Below are 16,664 nucleotides of genomic sequence, written 5' to 3' on the forward strand. Positions count from 1 at the left end.
TTAACTGGTACCTCATGCCCTAAGCACCTCGGGGGCTCAGTGGTGAAGAACTGTGGAATTTCTCCATTAGCTTTGTATTTTCCAAAATGTTTTTGAGATCTCTGGTTCTCTTTTTTCTCCTCTTTCTTCTATCTATCTATGTATCTGTGTGTTTTCTCATATTATTTTGAAATGGTTTCAAGAGGTAGGAAGAATAAATGATTAGGTGTAATCCATAATGTATCCTTGCAGGTTAGGAGAATGAATTCTACTAGCAGCTTGCTTCCTTTTAGGTAAAAGGGTTGGAGTAACAGAATTAAGATTCAGAAGAGCTGAATTCCTGGCCCAGTTCTTACTATCTATGTCACCATGTTCATGCTGCTTAATGTTCCTGCGGTTTCATTCAGTCATCTGTACACTGGGCAGGGAAGTATAATGGCTGTGACATGTCATTGCAGGTGGCAGCAGGGAGTGGATGCTAGGTGTTGCTATACAGAAAGGAAGAGCTTCTTTAACTGGATTTACTAACTGTCAGATTAAATGTGTGCACATCCTGGTTGCAGACTAATTCTTTGTCCATTCATTCAATAATATTTGTTAAAAGTCCGTATGTTGACCCAGTGATTTCAATTCTAAGATAAACGAAAATATATCTCTGCACAAGAAACTGTACAAGAATGTCCATATCAGCAGTAGTCATAATGGCCAAGAGGTAGAAACAATGCAGATGTGCATCAACTGATGAATGGATAAACAAATCTGGTATAGCCATACAACAGAACAGCATTCCGCAAAAAAAGAAATACTGAAACATGCTATAACATGGACGAGACTTGAAAATATGCTAACTGAAAGAAGCCAATAACAAAAGACTACACATTATATCATTTCATTGATATGGAAATGTCCAGAAAAAAACAATCTCTGGAGGCAGAAAGTAGACTGCTGGCTCCTTACAGCAATGGGAGAAGGAAAAGAGGGAGATAGAAATGCGTCCTAATGGGTATGGGTTCCTACATGGAGTGAGAAAATTTCTCAAATTGATTTGGGTAATGGTTGTACAACTCTGTGAATATACTAGAAAAAAAATCAATCACGTGCTTTAAATGAGTGAATTATACTGTAACTGAATTATAGCTCAAAAAAAGCTGTCAAAAATAAAGCATCTAAGAAAATTTAAGCAGGAAAACAATCTCTTATGTGTACTTTCATGGCATTAGAAATATAAAATTGAGTAATATAGATGAGGTCATGGAACTCATATTCTAGTGGAGGGACATAAATAAAATATAACTACAAGTTCCAATGAAAGAAGAGACCCAGATAGAGAACTAAATAGCAGGGTGGAAGCTGAGGGTGATCACAAGGATTAAGCAGAAATCCAAATGACAAGGAGAAACTAGGTGTGATGCAGAATGACAGAAAGTAAAAAAAAAAAAGAGAGAGAGAATTTTAGGAAGTGGGTTTAAAAATTTCACATCAAAATGTCTGTGGCAGGAGAGAACTCAGCTTACTGTAGGGGCTAAAAATTTACCAGGTGGCCAGAAAACAGCGAGGGAGTAAGTTGTGGGCGAGGAGGTTGCATAGATAAACTGAAATTATTCAAGATCTTGTAGCTCCTCTTGTAGCTCAAATGTATTATAAGAGTAATGAAAAGCTTCTAAAGGGTTTTAAGTAGCATAATATTATTGGACATTAAATAATATTATTTGCTTTTTAAGATCACTCTTGCTACTCTATGATGAATATAGTTTTGAATTTCTGTCCTGAATCTGCTTGTGCACATATAAATAGAAATATCAACAACACTGATAAACCTACATCACTCATAATTTTAAAAAGTGTCTCTGGGCGCCTGGGTGGCTCAGTTGGAGGAGCATCCGACTCGATCTCCACTAAGGTCATGATCTCGTGGTTTGTGGATAGAACCCTGTATCAGGCTCTGCACTGACACCACAGAGCCTGCTTGAGATTCTCTCTCTCTCTCTCTCTCTCTCTCACTCTCTCTCTCTCTCTCTCTCTCTGCCCTTCCCCCAATCACACACTCACTGTCTCTCTCTCTCAAAACAAATTTTTTAAAATGTCTCAACCAGTAGCCGTATTAATTAGTAAAGTCAGTATGTATAGAATCTCTAAAATGTTCACTGCCTGGACTGTCCAAAATATAATGAAGAGTAATATATAAGATGTTCACTGCAGCACTATTTAACCTGAAAGTACAAAATCTGTAAATAGTTGCTAATTCTGTATATGTGTAATTAGCCTGGCTTTAGAATTGTAGCTAATGTCTTAAAAATAAAAACAGGTCAATATAAATAAGATGGTCCAATTATAAATCCAGGACATGTATCAGTTTGCTACTTTGCTTTAACCAAGTGGTCAGTTACTATGTGAAATGGCTGAAGAATATTATGGGGAAATTAACTAATCAACTTGAAAAGGGTCATTCATTTTTGTCATTCAAACTTGGGTGAAATGTGTCAGATAAATGTTCAAGTCAAAAATAATCAATATCAATATATATGCTTATGTGCATATAATTATATATAGATGTCCCTTGAGTAGTTTTATCCACATGCACAATACACACACACCACAGAATTAACCGGCAAGAAGATTTATTTTGCAATACCACAGATAATTCCAGGATGCATCAGAGAGCATCACCATATTCCCTTGATTTTTTTTTAAATAATGGTGAGTTGTATATAAAGATGCCTTCATAAAGAAAATTATTAGAAGAAAAGTATTTAGTCTAAGTAAAAATAGTCTTTTTTCCTAGTTTATGCAGATTTTTCCTTCATTATCACCACCTCTGCTCCTTACTTGTAGTTTGTTACCTCTTTATACAAAATTATAAAATGAAAATTTGTTACAGACTCTGAAAACATTCAGCACTCTTCACTGTGGTGCTACAGTCTGCCATAATTTGTATCTTCATGACAAGAAACGATATTTGAAAGTCTTTACCCTTAACCGATCACTTACTTATCTCTAAGTAATGAAGTGAATTATCTGCTACAGAACAGAATTACACTTTGAATGGCAAAATGTTCACACGAGCATCACATCAGATATATTTTGCTTGACTCTTACTCACTTTGGGATGTAGGTTCATTGAATAATGAATAATGAATAATTACAAATGCTACTTAAATTGCTTTTTGGTGTTGGTCTTGTTTTAGTTTGTGGTTTCTGACCAAGTAGATATAGTTTATTTAAATTTTGTTAAATAAGCTTTTGATAATGGTAATATATTATTCCAATACATTTAAAATTCTTGCATTACTCATCAATATTCAAGTTCATAAATACAAGTTGACATAATTAAGTGTGAATTGGTAAAAACACATGTGCCCAAAGATTATCAATCTATACTAAGTCCCAAAAGTAGGTTTAAAGGGAAAGTTGCTCAGAAAAGAAAAAAAAAAAAACATCTTGTAACATTTTAATAGTATAATCTCACACTAATATTGGGGTACCTGGGTGGCTCAGTTGGTTAATCATCTAACTTCAGCTCAGGTCATGATCTTCCAGTCGGTGAGTTCGAGCCCCACATCGGGCTCTGTGCTGACAGCTCAGAGCCTGGAGCCTGCTTCAGATTCTGTGTCTTCCTCTCTCTCTGCCCCTCCCCCACTCATGCTCTTTCTCTCTCTCCCTCTCTCAAAAATAAACAAAAAATTTAAAAAGTAATAATAATATCACACAAATATCTATCAAATGCAATTAAATAGTGAAACACCAAATAAAAGTTAAAGTTTTGCAATTTAAATAGATATTAAGAAAAAGTAATGTAATAAATTGATATTTTCAAATCATTTCACTTTAATTGGGCCTAAGAGTTGGTAGAGTCACTAGGAAAAACTTAATTGAATAGGTAAGATATAAAAAGTTTCACCTAACAGAGAAAATAAATAAATTCCTATGGCTAATTTTGGCTGTGTTGATATGGAAAACAAATAAAAGGAGCATTGCTGGGAGCGTACAGATCACATGTAGCACAAAGATAACCTAACGGTAGGCTAATTAGTCCTTAAACCCCAGAAGGTTGAATTGTTTTTTTCTTAAGAAGCTCCTGGAAACAAAGGTCTCTCTCCGACTTACTGTGTAATATGGGTGAAGCCTCCCTTCACTAATGAACGCGTCAGTGACCTCTGACATCACTACTCTTGTGGCTGCAACACGAAGCAGAGATGGGAGGCCAGACATGGCAATATCTTTAGGAAGTGACTCCCGTCTCTAGAGTCCTTGTGTCCTTATGACACAATAAGCTTCTCGTACAGTTGTTCATACTAATTGATGAAAAGCAGTGGAAGAGGTAACAAGCCAAGATATTAAACCTCCTCCCTTACCAGAGGCAAGATGTTGGCTGACAATATATATAAAATGGGAACATCATCTATAAAAGCACCCTGTATATAAGTGTGATCCAGGAAAATAATGTCAGAAACCCTGAAATCGCAAACAGTCTGGTGATAAATTCTTCCAAGGTAAATTACTCAGATAATAAAAACCATCCAGAAAAGTCCTCTATTCCTTTAATCCATTTGAATGATTATACCATAACTATGGATTAGCTGTGAAAGCATAAGGCTAGGCCAGTGTCACTTTTTTATTAAATACACAGAAAGTAAAATTTTAGCTAATAAATATATAATCAATGTTAGTAATCTCAAAAAAATCACATTTAACCTCCTAATTAGATATTTGTTTTTGTGTGTGTGGTACACATGAAACTCAATAAGACTGAGACCATGTCCTTACTACTCAAAGACCAGTATAATTTTACTTTTTCTCTTTTTGATTTTTTAAGTTTATTTATTTATTTTAAAAGCAAGAGAGAGAAGTGAGAGAAGATGCATGCACAAGTGGGGGAGGAGCAGAGAGAGAAGGAAGAGAGAATTTCAAGCAGGCCTGATGCAGCAGGGCTCAAAGTCACAGATGGCGAGATCATGACCTGAGCAGAGATCAAGACTCTGCCACCATGTAACTGACTAAGCCACCCAGGTGCCCCTACTTTTACTTTTTAACCAACTATATTTTCCCTAGTTTGCATGATTATATACCATGGTATAGACAAAAGCATAAGATTTTTTTTAATAAACTCTCTAGCTCCCACTCAGTTATTTCTAAAAACAAACAAACAAAAAACAACCAAGAACAAAAACAAGAAAACAAACACACAAAAAAACAAGCCTTACAAGACTAAAATCAAAGGCTATGTTCCTTCTGGAGGCTCTCAGGGAGAGTCCACTCCTTGCCATTCCTAGTTTTCAGACACTGAATGCATTCCTTGACTCCTGGGACATCACTGCGATCTTTGCTTCCATCAGCACATCTCCGTTTCTTCCACCCGGTTATTTCTAACAGTTTTGGTAGTATTTGACTCTTCTTTAGTCCCTGAAGGTTTCTAACATCATCCTCTCCTGAGAAAGAAGGGAAATACAGAGCCTCTGCCCTACTTACACCAGAGATAGGAGAAAACTTCGTGCCAGACAGCAATAGCTCTCTTGGGCAGGTGAGAGAAGCACCTAGTTGGCTCTGCAGGAGTCTCAGTGGAAGTAAAGCCCGGGAAGTAGAAAAGGCCCTTGTCTCAAAAGTCATCGTGCAAAGGGATACTAGATCACCAGCACAGTGGTAAAGTACTGGCCTGTCGAGGAGTGGCAGTCTCCCCTACGTTCAGCAGGACGGGGTGACCTAAGAGCAGGAGTAAACTTCCTTGGCCATGCAAAAGCTTATGAAAGCATCAAGTTAAAAAAAAAAAATCTCTATTTCCAGTATCTCCCAACCTTCCATGGAAATTGATTCTTAAGTGTGACTTTCTCAGTCACTAATTATTAGTGAACATCAGTTTGGCATTGTAGGAATCATAGCAAAGCCCTAGCCTTAAAGTGTCTCCTTCGGCAGAGAGCCTGGGGTGAACAGATCAGAACCATAACATTTCTACTATGTTAGAGAGTTTCCCCAAATTTCTTTTCCTTTAGGAAAAGAGTACTGCCAGAATTTTGTCTTCCTTTTTTCTGCTTTTTCAATTATATTATACTGACATGGTTTTGAGAAATCTTATTAAGGTCATATAAAAATATTAATGAAATAATAAGATTTAAAAGTCTTCACATAGGCAAATAAGTATTTACATCATGACTTCCTTAGCTTTTTGTTTTAGAAAGCTGGTATATATTATAATTATGAGTTTTAAAATCTATCTTTTCATATATCTTCCAGCTAAAAACCTAAACTTTGTAATTCTTTCATTTATGTCTGTCATTTCCTTCTTCCAGTTATGCAAGAGAAAATCCAGCATTGCAAACTACTCCACAGTGGAGTTTGTTTAGAGTATTACCTCACTTTTTAATCCTTTGTCATTTATTTGAAATGCACAGTAAAAGTAAACCATCATCTGATCTCAATTTATTTCTTACTTAGTAACTTTTTTGTTGATTCTAAAAAGATATTTTGTCTTAGATGATTTGCCTGAGAAAATGTGGAGAATCTTTAATTTCATGAATTTCATTCATTCAAAAGGTTTTGGCACACTATTTCAATTCCTGAAAGGTGGCACTATGTTTTTATCCAGTAAGTGGTAAAAGTTTAATTACGTGCCATGTGCCACCATTTTGAAAAGTGTAGCCCTGTTTTACACTATTCAAGAAATAAAAATATCATAAGTAATCAAAAGGCATCAATCCATTGAGGTAAAATTAAATAAAGTGTAGCATTTTATTTGTATGTGAGCAGTGAACCACATATATTGCTGGAAACACCATGCTTACTTTTGTTACTAAGACTGAAGCTGTTTCCATGTGAAGTTTTTCTCATGAAAGAAAAAAAAAGGTACTAGGTTGCAACATATTTCCATGGAGGACTGAGGGAGAGATAGTATTCTACATTTGATTTTAACCTTTAAAATTTTAAAGAACATGACACTCTAATGTGCCTTAAAACAAGGTGATTTATAAGTTTGTTTATCTTCCTGATGGAGGAACCGTGGTTGATTATTTAGATTCTTTTAAATGTAAACATTCTTTCAGTCCAACTCTTCATTTGCTATACACTATAAATGCCATTACATTCTGTAAGTCCCCCTTTGGACTTTGTTACATGTTTTTGAAAATAAGAACCCTAAAATGATACACTTCCTAAAATCCATTCACTCTATGCATAAATAACAGAGGCTTCTGATTTCTGAGGCAATATTTAAATTTCAAACAAGGAGAAGACAGTCACTCCCAGGCTTTGTGTGGCAGGAGTTTGGGATTTCCAAAGCTAATGTGATTCAGAACTGTGGACAGCTCCTACTGAGGCTTGGAGTTGATGGCAATTTCCCTTAAATGTAACTCAAAGTAATGCTGCTTTTTATTGCTATCTTTGCTTGCTGTTTAATCGACACCTATTAAAATGGCTTAATTTGCACATATACTCTTTTCACTGATTCTTTTTTTTTCTAAAAGAGTTCAGATAAATAAATAATGAATGCCACCGTGAGTTTTAGAATTTAAACGGAAAGCCCAACCTTATTCCCAGAGCTGCTGCGTGTACGCACGCTAATAAGAGGATCTACTTCACGACCTTCATTTGATAATCCCTAAACATGCTTATAACCGAGTAAATACTTGGGAGACAAATAAGATCGGGAAACGTCTTAATTTTAATTCTCCGAAGCAGTTTCCCTGACAGCTGACAGCTCTTCTCCTGCCCTTGTTTCCCAGCTGGGAAACGGGGAAGAGATTTCCGAAACAGACTTGTAGTCAAGGTCAAGAAAGGGTGTCTCTCGGTTTCAGGAAGGGGGCTCTGGAAACGCCCCCCTGTCTCTGTTTCTGGAACTCGAAGCTTCCTGCCACGCTGCTGCCCAACCTGGCAGCGCCTGCTCCGCTGAAATCTCAAGCCAGGGACTATCCAAGCGCACACTGGCCTTCCCGAGTCTGCCAGCCACTATTCCGAAGAAATGCACTGAGGATGCCCAGTGCCTATAGGCAGATGAAAAACAGATTAACATTCCCCAGGGGTGAGAGCGGCTGGAACAGCTAGGACTTGTGAGTCACTGTCTCCGCTTGCCCCATCCTCTCCTCGAGCCCAGGAGCGCCTTTTTCCCCTCTGGGAAGGACCCACTTCTGGGGGATCAGCGCGAGGATGGGTGTCACCCCAAAGACGACTTTCTGGCCGCTTCCTTACACTCCCAGCTCCGAAGTAAAAGTTTCTTGTTTGGGTTGTGTGTGTGTGTGTGTGTGTGTGTGTGTGTGTGTTGTTTTTTGTTTTGTTTTGTTTTGTTTTTTTTGGCACAACTTAGCATCCTTCCATCTGGGGGCGGGGGAGGTGTCACCGTGGACTTCCTCCCCGATGTGTCCCCCAAAGTTCACGAGGCAAAGGAAGCGAAACCTCCCTGGGATTCCCGGGCAACAGGAGCTCCTCATCCCACCCCCTCCTCGGCGGAAACTAGTTGAAGAGTCGAGCCGGGAGCAGCCCGAGGGGAAGCCGCCGGCAGCGCCACCCCCCGCCCGCCCCGCAACCCCTCCCTCCGAGTCCCGGGGCGCCCCCTCCCAGGCGCGGGGAAGCTAGTTAGAGGGCGCGCCCGGAAGGGAGGGAGGGGCGGCGGCAGGGAGTCCTCACCTGAAATCGCTGTAAGGGTGGATAATCCAGAAGCCTGCAGTTTTAACCCTTTCCTGCTCCTTTTCCACCGCCTTCTGGCTCCCGAACATGCGGAGGGAGAATTTGTTGACCCCGGGCTGCAGCATGGAGGTGAACTGCCTCTGCATGAAGCCGTACTGCCGCCGGGGGCCCTCGGCGTCCTCGAAGCCCCCGGCCGACTCCTCGCCGCCGCCGCCGCCGCCGTCCACCTTGAAGCACACCGAGTTGCCGTGCTCCTTCGCGCCGGCCCCGCCGCCCCCCGGCGGGGTGCCCAGGCGCTTGTCGGCCGCGGCCGACCCCGCGCCCGTCGCGGGCGCCTTGGCGGGGAAGACGCTGTTGCCATCGTCCCGGCTGTTGGACGAGGAGTTGGGTTTGCCGCCTCCTTCCATGCCCGGGGGACGCGGCCGGCGACGGCGCGGGCTCCAGACTCGCCGGCCGCCCGGCGCCGGGGGCACGAAGCTGAGGGGGCAGGGGCCCGAGCTGGCTGCCGGCGAGCCCGGCTGCCCGTCGCGGCGGCGGCGGCGGCGGCGGCGGCTGCTGCGTCCCGCCCGCGCCGCGGCTCCCTGCGCGCCTCGCTCCCGCCGCCGCCGCTGCCCTAAGCGGCTGCGTTCCGGGCTCCGCGGCGGCTGGTGCTGAGGCTGAGGCTGCCCGAGCGAGGCGAGGCTCCGCTCAGCCCTCGCGCGCCAGCGCCGCCCCTCGGCTGCCCTCTGCTGGCCGCAGAGGCTCCCTCCCCGCCCGCACAGCGCGCACTCTCCCTCCACTCTCGCTCCACTTCTGCCCAGCGTGACATTGAACTCGGGAGCCCTCCGAGACGTTTATTTGTACATGTTGTGAGAGAGTCGGTGTATGTTTGCACGTAAGAGGAGAGAGAGAGAGAGAAAGAGAGAGAGAGGCAAAGAGCCAAAGAGACAGAGAAAGACTGAACTAGCGGATGTATGTTCGCCCAAAAGAAATAAACATCCTGAAACTCACTGAGGCATTGTCACATTGTCTGAACGCCTGTTTGAATGATGTTACAGATCGGGAAAGGGAGAGAGCTTGGCTCTGCATGCAGAAAATTCACGTGTAAAGCTAGATGTACATAAGGAAGTAAGATTTGACACTGGATAATAAATTTCATGAGTAAAAGGAAGTTGTGTGTGTGTGTGTGTGTGTGTGTGTGTGTGTGTTTCAGAAGGAGGCAGACAGCGAAAGGGACTAGGTCTGGGTAACCAGGCGCAATCGGCTGGCTGCTTGGGGCTGTGATGAAGATGTGGCACCAAGGGACAGACAGCTGACCTCCTTACACTTACCCGTGTTTATTCTCCCAGAGCTCCTTAAGCAGAGGATGGGATTTCTTTCTTCCCAAGGCTGCTCACATCACACACGCGAGCAAGTCTTCCAGCTGCTAACACAGAAAAAATGTGTTAGGGAAAACTCACCAGAGCTGACCTATCTTTTTAGATAAGTTATGTAATCAATAAAACACACTAAGAGGCATGCATGTTGGTCAGTGTTCACCTACACCTCGCGGGGAAGCCAAAATGTCTTGGAATTTAGGCAGAACGTAATCACCATTTCAGATGAGGGAAAGGATTCTCAAGTGAGACTTATAAGGTGCTACTGATGCTGAAGAAAGCATTCTGAGATTCCTCCTGTCCCCTCAGTGTCTCCCAAACACATCAGATTAGTTAAAGGAAGCAAGATGTGCTGCCAAACTTGCCCGTCACTCAGCGGGGCTGCCCCGGAGTCTGAAGAGCTTCGAGACTCCCAAATGTCCCAAAACATCTGTTCCAGATACTAGGATTGCTTTCCTGCCCCTTTAAAGGAAATTCTGCCCTGCCAGGAGTCTCTGATCCAATGGGTTCCTGTCAGCCACAGCCACATTTGGGGGGAAGAGAAAGCTCCTCAGGAAGGGAATCTATGGCATGGGTCAACCCATGACTTAGCATGAAAAAATGAATGGGGTTAATCAAGGTGCTTTCCTAAAATACTGAGCAGCAGTGAAGCCAATTAATACGAGAAAAGCAAGGATAAAGACAAAAGAAGACAACTGCACGCCCTCGTGAGGGGTTAACAACCCGAGAAAGGAAGCAGAGAACAGAAAATAGTTGAAAGAAGCAAAATCAAGAAACCATTAGGCCTAGCTGTGTTCTAATTCTGTAGGATAACCCCTACCATTCTACTTCCCATAGTCTATGCTAAATCTCCTTTTTCAGCGAGCTCCATCCTGACTCAGACACCATCTGTTTTCAACTAATCAAAAACCAGAGCCCTAAGAAATAAGTATAGGTGGCCAAACTTCAATGGTAAAAAATAGGGAAAATATGAACAATTTAGTGCTCTGATCTAGCAAAGTGGGGACTTCGGAAATCCAAGGGGTTATATGAGGACACCAGGTGCCAAGGACAGAAGGAAGCCAAGGGAATGGATAAAAACAAACACTGCCTAAAGCACAGTTATTCCTAAGAAAGGCCCGATTACTCAGGCAGCTTTTCTTTATTAGACTAAAGATGTTCCCTACTCTTCTCCCATTCTGCATGCTTCTCCAATCACTCTATTTTCAGTCATGGGTATGACAATGTATATTTTAACATAAATTTTAAATTTTATAATAATTTAAAAATATACCATCTGAAATGTTATGCTAACTGAGTTTAAGTCACTTTCTCTTTTCTTCTAGCCAATCCTTTTATTTGTTCTATTTCAACTTAATCTTAATCATGACCAGGCAGTTATTTTAGTCAGAATCTTTCTCAGTTTCAATGTCTGTTCTAAATGAATATGACAGAATTGCTTAACATGTTTCCAAAATACAGCAAAGAAATGTCTAAACAGGGTCAGAAGTCACTGTTTGCCCCAGGTATAGCTTTTAGGCCATTTGTCATTCATTTAAAATCTCAAAAGAAAATACGCTTTTTTTTTTTTTAATTTCAAGAATGTGTATGTTAGATATATTAATTAATTTTAAGTTGTCACCAAAAGGGGCTTCTGGGTGGCTCAGTCAGTTAATGACGTGTCTGACTCTTGATTTCGACTCAGGCCATGATCTCATGGTCATGAGATCAAGCCCTATGTCTGGCTCTGCACTGGGAATGGAGACTGCTTGAGATTCTCTCTCTCCTTCCTCTACTCCTCCCCAAATTGCATGTGCTTTCTCTCTCAAAAAAATTTTTTTTCAAAAATAAAAGAAATAAAAATTTCAGTTGTCAGCAAGGGAAAAAGTCAAGTTTCTTCATTTTACTTTCAAACTGTTGATTAAAATTGTTTAAAATGCAAGCTTAAATAAAAAGCTTCCTTAGCAACAAGAACTTGCAAGAAGATTAGAACAGAATGAAAGCAATGAGAGAGACAGACAGACAGACAGAATTAGCAAATATATTTAAAAAGGTGAACCAGTCATGAAACTAGGCTTTGTGGCTAGAATGGATAAATTTCTTCCATTGTTTAATTTTCTCTTTTATTTCTGAATTTACTGCATGAGTTAGAAAGTTTTTTGACCAAGATAGAAATCAGGGACTGATTATTTGCTCACAGACAGATTGGGGAGATAAGAATTACAGGTAAGAGCAAGTTAGGCTCTGCAAATTTTTATCTTCCCATTCCTCAGACCCAGACCTAAATTTTACTTTCCTCCTGTCACTTGCTTTTCTTTATCATCCTATCCTTCTCCTAATTCACTCCAGACACATGTGTGCCCCCAGGACAGGCCTAAATTTTGAGGATAATGTCTTCTAGCCAGTTTCCATGTCTGTTCATTGATAAATGAATGGTTTCAGGCTGAAATCCACTGGGCTAACTTAGAATGATTTTTTTCAGTCATCTTTGAAATAGGACTGCCATCATGTTTGACTCTATCATTAGATGTCCATGATGTTCAAGTGCCTTGTATGTCAGAGGAATCTGATGGCTGAGGACTCATCAGAGCATATGAGTTATGAATTCATTTCACGAGAATGTCCCAACAATGGTTGTAATGGGTGCTGTTCAGTACATACAAGGATCACGCATCTTTTAAAATGTTCACTGTTTCCTTTTATACTCTGCTTAGGATCAAATTGCAGACAGCAGCAGAAGATTAATATGAAACTAAAATAAAATCTCCACACACCAGACGCAAGCACATGTGAAATGAGACAAAAAAGATAGATGGGCGACTTGAAGTTTGACAGCTTATTGGAAAATTCTCAGTGACACTTAAAGATTTCAAAGATAAAACATTTTAGTCCTCCTAGTAAGATAGAAGAGTATGTGAAACACATATTTCATATGCAGAAAAATAAATTCAGAGCTGTCTCTGTTGAAGAAGGCCATGGTAAGGAACAATGAAGAGAATAGTCCACCACAGACAGGCAACCTCACCATCTCCCTGTGTCTTATATACAGGCACACTTGTCTGTCTCTCTGGAAAGCAGCTGCAAAATCATGCTTAACATGAAACACTGAGGCTATTAATGTCAGAACAAAACACTCACACCCACCATGTCTGCCATGCATAGTTTTTTCAGTTGATAATATTGTCTCCCTTCTGAAAACCCAGAAGAGTCAACTGCTTAACTGTCATAATTAATAATAGATATTTAGAAGGTTACTACAAAGTAAATATGGAAAGATTAGATAGAAAGTGAATACATAGAGAAAGATATCCCATACGATAGTAACCAAAGAGAGCAGTTTTGCTATATTAGTATCAGGAAAAATAGACTTTAAATCAAAAAGTTATGAGATAAAGGAGGATATTATGTATTAACATAAATTTCAATATAGCAACAGGATATAACATTTTATAAACATTTACACACCTGATGTCAAGAGTATTAATTTATATGAAGCAGAAAATGATGGAATTAAAAAGAGAAATGGATGGTTCTATAATAATCGTTGGACACTTCAATATCCTACTCTCATTAATGGACAGAACACCCAGACAGAAGATAAGTAGAGAAGATATAAACAACACAATAAACCAACTAGGTTTACTAGATATATAGAGAACATATACAACAGAAGCATAAAAAATATTCTTCTCTAGTTCACAGAATAAATGCCATGGTAGGCCACAAATTAGCCTCAATAGATTTTAAAAGATATATATCATACAAAGTATCTTATCTGACCACAATGGGAAGAAGAAATTGGTAATAGAAATAAAACTTGAAAATTCACAAATTTGTAGAAATTAAGCAACACGCTCTCAACCAATGGATCAAAGTAGAAATCATAAGGGAAGTTAAAAAATGCATAGAGTAAATGAAAACAAAACCAGAAAATACTTATGGGACACAGCCAAAGCAGTGCTAAGGGGGAAATTTATAGCCATAAATGCTTACATTTAAAAAAGACAAAAAAGATCATAAATCAACAACCGAACTTTACAACATAAGGAACTAGGAAAAGAAGAATAAATTGAACCCAAAGCTATCAGAAAGAAAGAAATGATATAGATTAAAGCAAAGATATATGAAATACAGAACAAAAACAATGGACATAAATAGCAAAATCAAAAGTTAGTTCTTTGCATTTTTTTAAATGTTTTATTTATTTCTGAGAGAGAGAGAGCCAGAGACAGTGTGAGCAGGGGAGGGTCAGAGAGAGGGAGATACAGAAAATCTGAAGCAGGCTCCAGGCTCTGAGCTAGCTGTCAGCACAGATCCCACGAGAGGCTGGAACCCACGAACCATGAGATCATGACCTGAGCCGAAGTCGGACGCTTAACCTCCTGAGCCACCCAGGCGCCCCCAAAGGTTAGTTCTTTGAAAAGAACAACAAAACTGGCAAACTTTGAGCTGGATGAAATAGGGGAAAAAAAGATTTAAGGTACTAAAAATTATTACTGATTTTGGGGGTGCCTGGGTGGCTCAGTCAGTTAAGCGTCTGACTTCGGCTCAGGTCATGATCTCATGGTTCGTGGGCTTGAGCCCCACGTCCAGCTCTGTGCTGACAGCCAGCTCAGAGTCTGGAGCTTGCTTCAGATTCTGTGTCTCCCTATCTCTCTGACCCTCCCCTGCTCTTGCTCTCTCTCAGAAATAAATAAAAAAACATTTTTTAAAAATTTTTTTAATGTTTTATTTATTTCTAGGAGAGAGAGAGAGACAGCGTGAGCAGGGGAGGGTCAGAGAGAGAGGGAGTCACAGACTGAAACAGGCTCCAGGCTCTGAGCTGGCAGTCAGCACAGGGCCCGACGCGGGGCTCGAACCCACGAACCGCGAGATCATGACCTAAGCGAAAGTCGGACGCTTAACCGACTAAGCCACCCAGGCGCCCCATAAATAAAAAAACATTCAATTTTTTTTAAAAAAAACTATTACTGATTTTGATAGAGTACTATCAGCAATCATATGCCTAAGTGAAACGGACACATTTCCAGAAACACAAAACCTAAATCATAAAGAAACTGAAAAATCTAAAAAGACCTAGAACTAGGACAGGACTGAATAGAATATCTCCCAAAGAAGAAATACCCTGGACCTGATGGTTTCTCTGGTGAATTCTACCAAACATTTAAAGAACAATGGATACCAATACTGCTTATACTTTTTAAAAACAGAAACAAAAAGCAAAAGATGAAGAGGACAGAATATTTCCTGCCACGTTCTATGAGACAAGCGTGACCCTGATATCGAAGCCAGACAAGTAAACATATCAAAAGAAGAGAAAACTTATACTGATCAACATTGGTGCAAAATCCTCAACAAAATAATAGCAGCACAAATTCAGTGGCATTTAAAAAGAATTATACACCATGACCAAGTGTGATTTATTCCTGAAGACTGGTTCAACATACAAAAAACTCATTCAATGCAATACACCACAAGTAACAGAATGACGAGGAAATTTTACAAGGTAATTTCAATTAAATAAGAAAAAGCATATTCTTCATTAATACCAGCCTACTCTGTGCTGGGCCCTGTGCTATGTGCCCCACGGATACCTCACCTTAAGTCCACAAGGCAAATATTGTCTCCATTTTGTACACTAAGATGGAGAACTTATTTACATAAAAATTTGACATAGCTTTCATGTGGCAGAATATATATATATATATAAAATTCTCATGTTTCTTGGCATTGAAAATCATTAAATGTTTCATTACCAGATGACGGAATGAATAAATGAATGAATGAATGAATGAATGAATGAATAAGATAAACTGGGGTTAATAATCTGCCAACACTTAACTGAATACATTTTACTTTTCTTCTTGAAGTCATGTTCTCTTTTAACCTTTCACTTCCAAATCCGCATGACCCATTGTCTGAGAGAGAGGAGGCTGTACCCTCACCAACAAAGAGGCCATTGATGGACTTTGAGACTCAGAGCTAACTTTCTCCACCCCTTTAGCAAGAAATTTCAGGGAAAGTGTGGAAATGAAGTTGCATACTATATAAATGAGACTATTATTGTTTTTGTCTCTGAATCAAATAGCATGCATAAACTAGGTTAAAGGAGGTTAAGTTTTGTGATTCTGATTTTCTCTAGCAATTGACAAAACCTTACATCTCAAGGTTTTATAGATTTGTTTTGTTCTCCCACCCACTCAGGCCAATAGTGGCAATTACTTTATACTGGCCCAGGCACATCCCCTCTTTTTAAGATTTTTGCAAACAAAGATTTTATTTTTATTTTTTAGCACTAACAGACTTTTATTTTTTGTAACATACGGTGTTTTATTAATTTGCAAACAAAGGTTTTCATTTTAAAATAAATGACCTGGAACTAGGGATACATTTTTAAATGTAAAAGGAGGGTAAAAAATCACACCAAAGGGCAAACTTTGGTCTTACTGGAATTGAGAAATGAATTAAAAAACATTTCTATACTCTGAAATATTGGTGTCCATTTAGAGAAACTTACCTTCCTGTTTGGTAAAATATTATATTTTAATATATAGATATTTATTATATATTATATTTATAATATTTAAAATATATAAATATTTTAATATTGCAAGAGGGAGTCATATTGATTTGTCTATAATCCTTTTCTTTGAGTTAGATCTTTTTCCAAACTCCACATATAGAGTGAGCCCCTATGGTGCAATCCCTTTCTCCCATTACAAGTGTGGGTACTTGATTCAAGCC

General features: G+C 39.8%; 1 protein-coding gene across 1 annotated transcript in view; it reads right to left on the bottom strand.

The window, feature by feature from the left end:
- The window catches only part of HCN1 (hyperpolarization activated cyclic nucleotide gated potassium channel 1), a 387,066-nt gene extending 378,073 nt beyond the window's left edge, over positions 1 to 8,993 (bottom strand). The window contains exon 1 of the mRNA XM_039234146.1: positions 8,587 to 8,993. Coding sequence (XP_039090077.1) covers positions 8,587 to 8,993 — 407 coding nt within the window. The remainder of the gene's footprint in view (positions 1 to 8,586) is intronic.
- Between the last annotated feature and the right edge of the window lie 7,671 nt (positions 8,994 to 16,664).

This window comes from Hyaena hyaena, unplaced genomic scaffold (assembly GCF_003009895.1).
Source record: "Hyaena hyaena isolate Hyena2069 unplaced genomic scaffold, ASM300989v1 scaffold_83, whole genome shotgun sequence".
NCBI classification, from domain to species: Eukaryota; Metazoa; Chordata; class Mammalia; order Carnivora; family Hyaenidae; genus Hyaena; species Hyaena hyaena.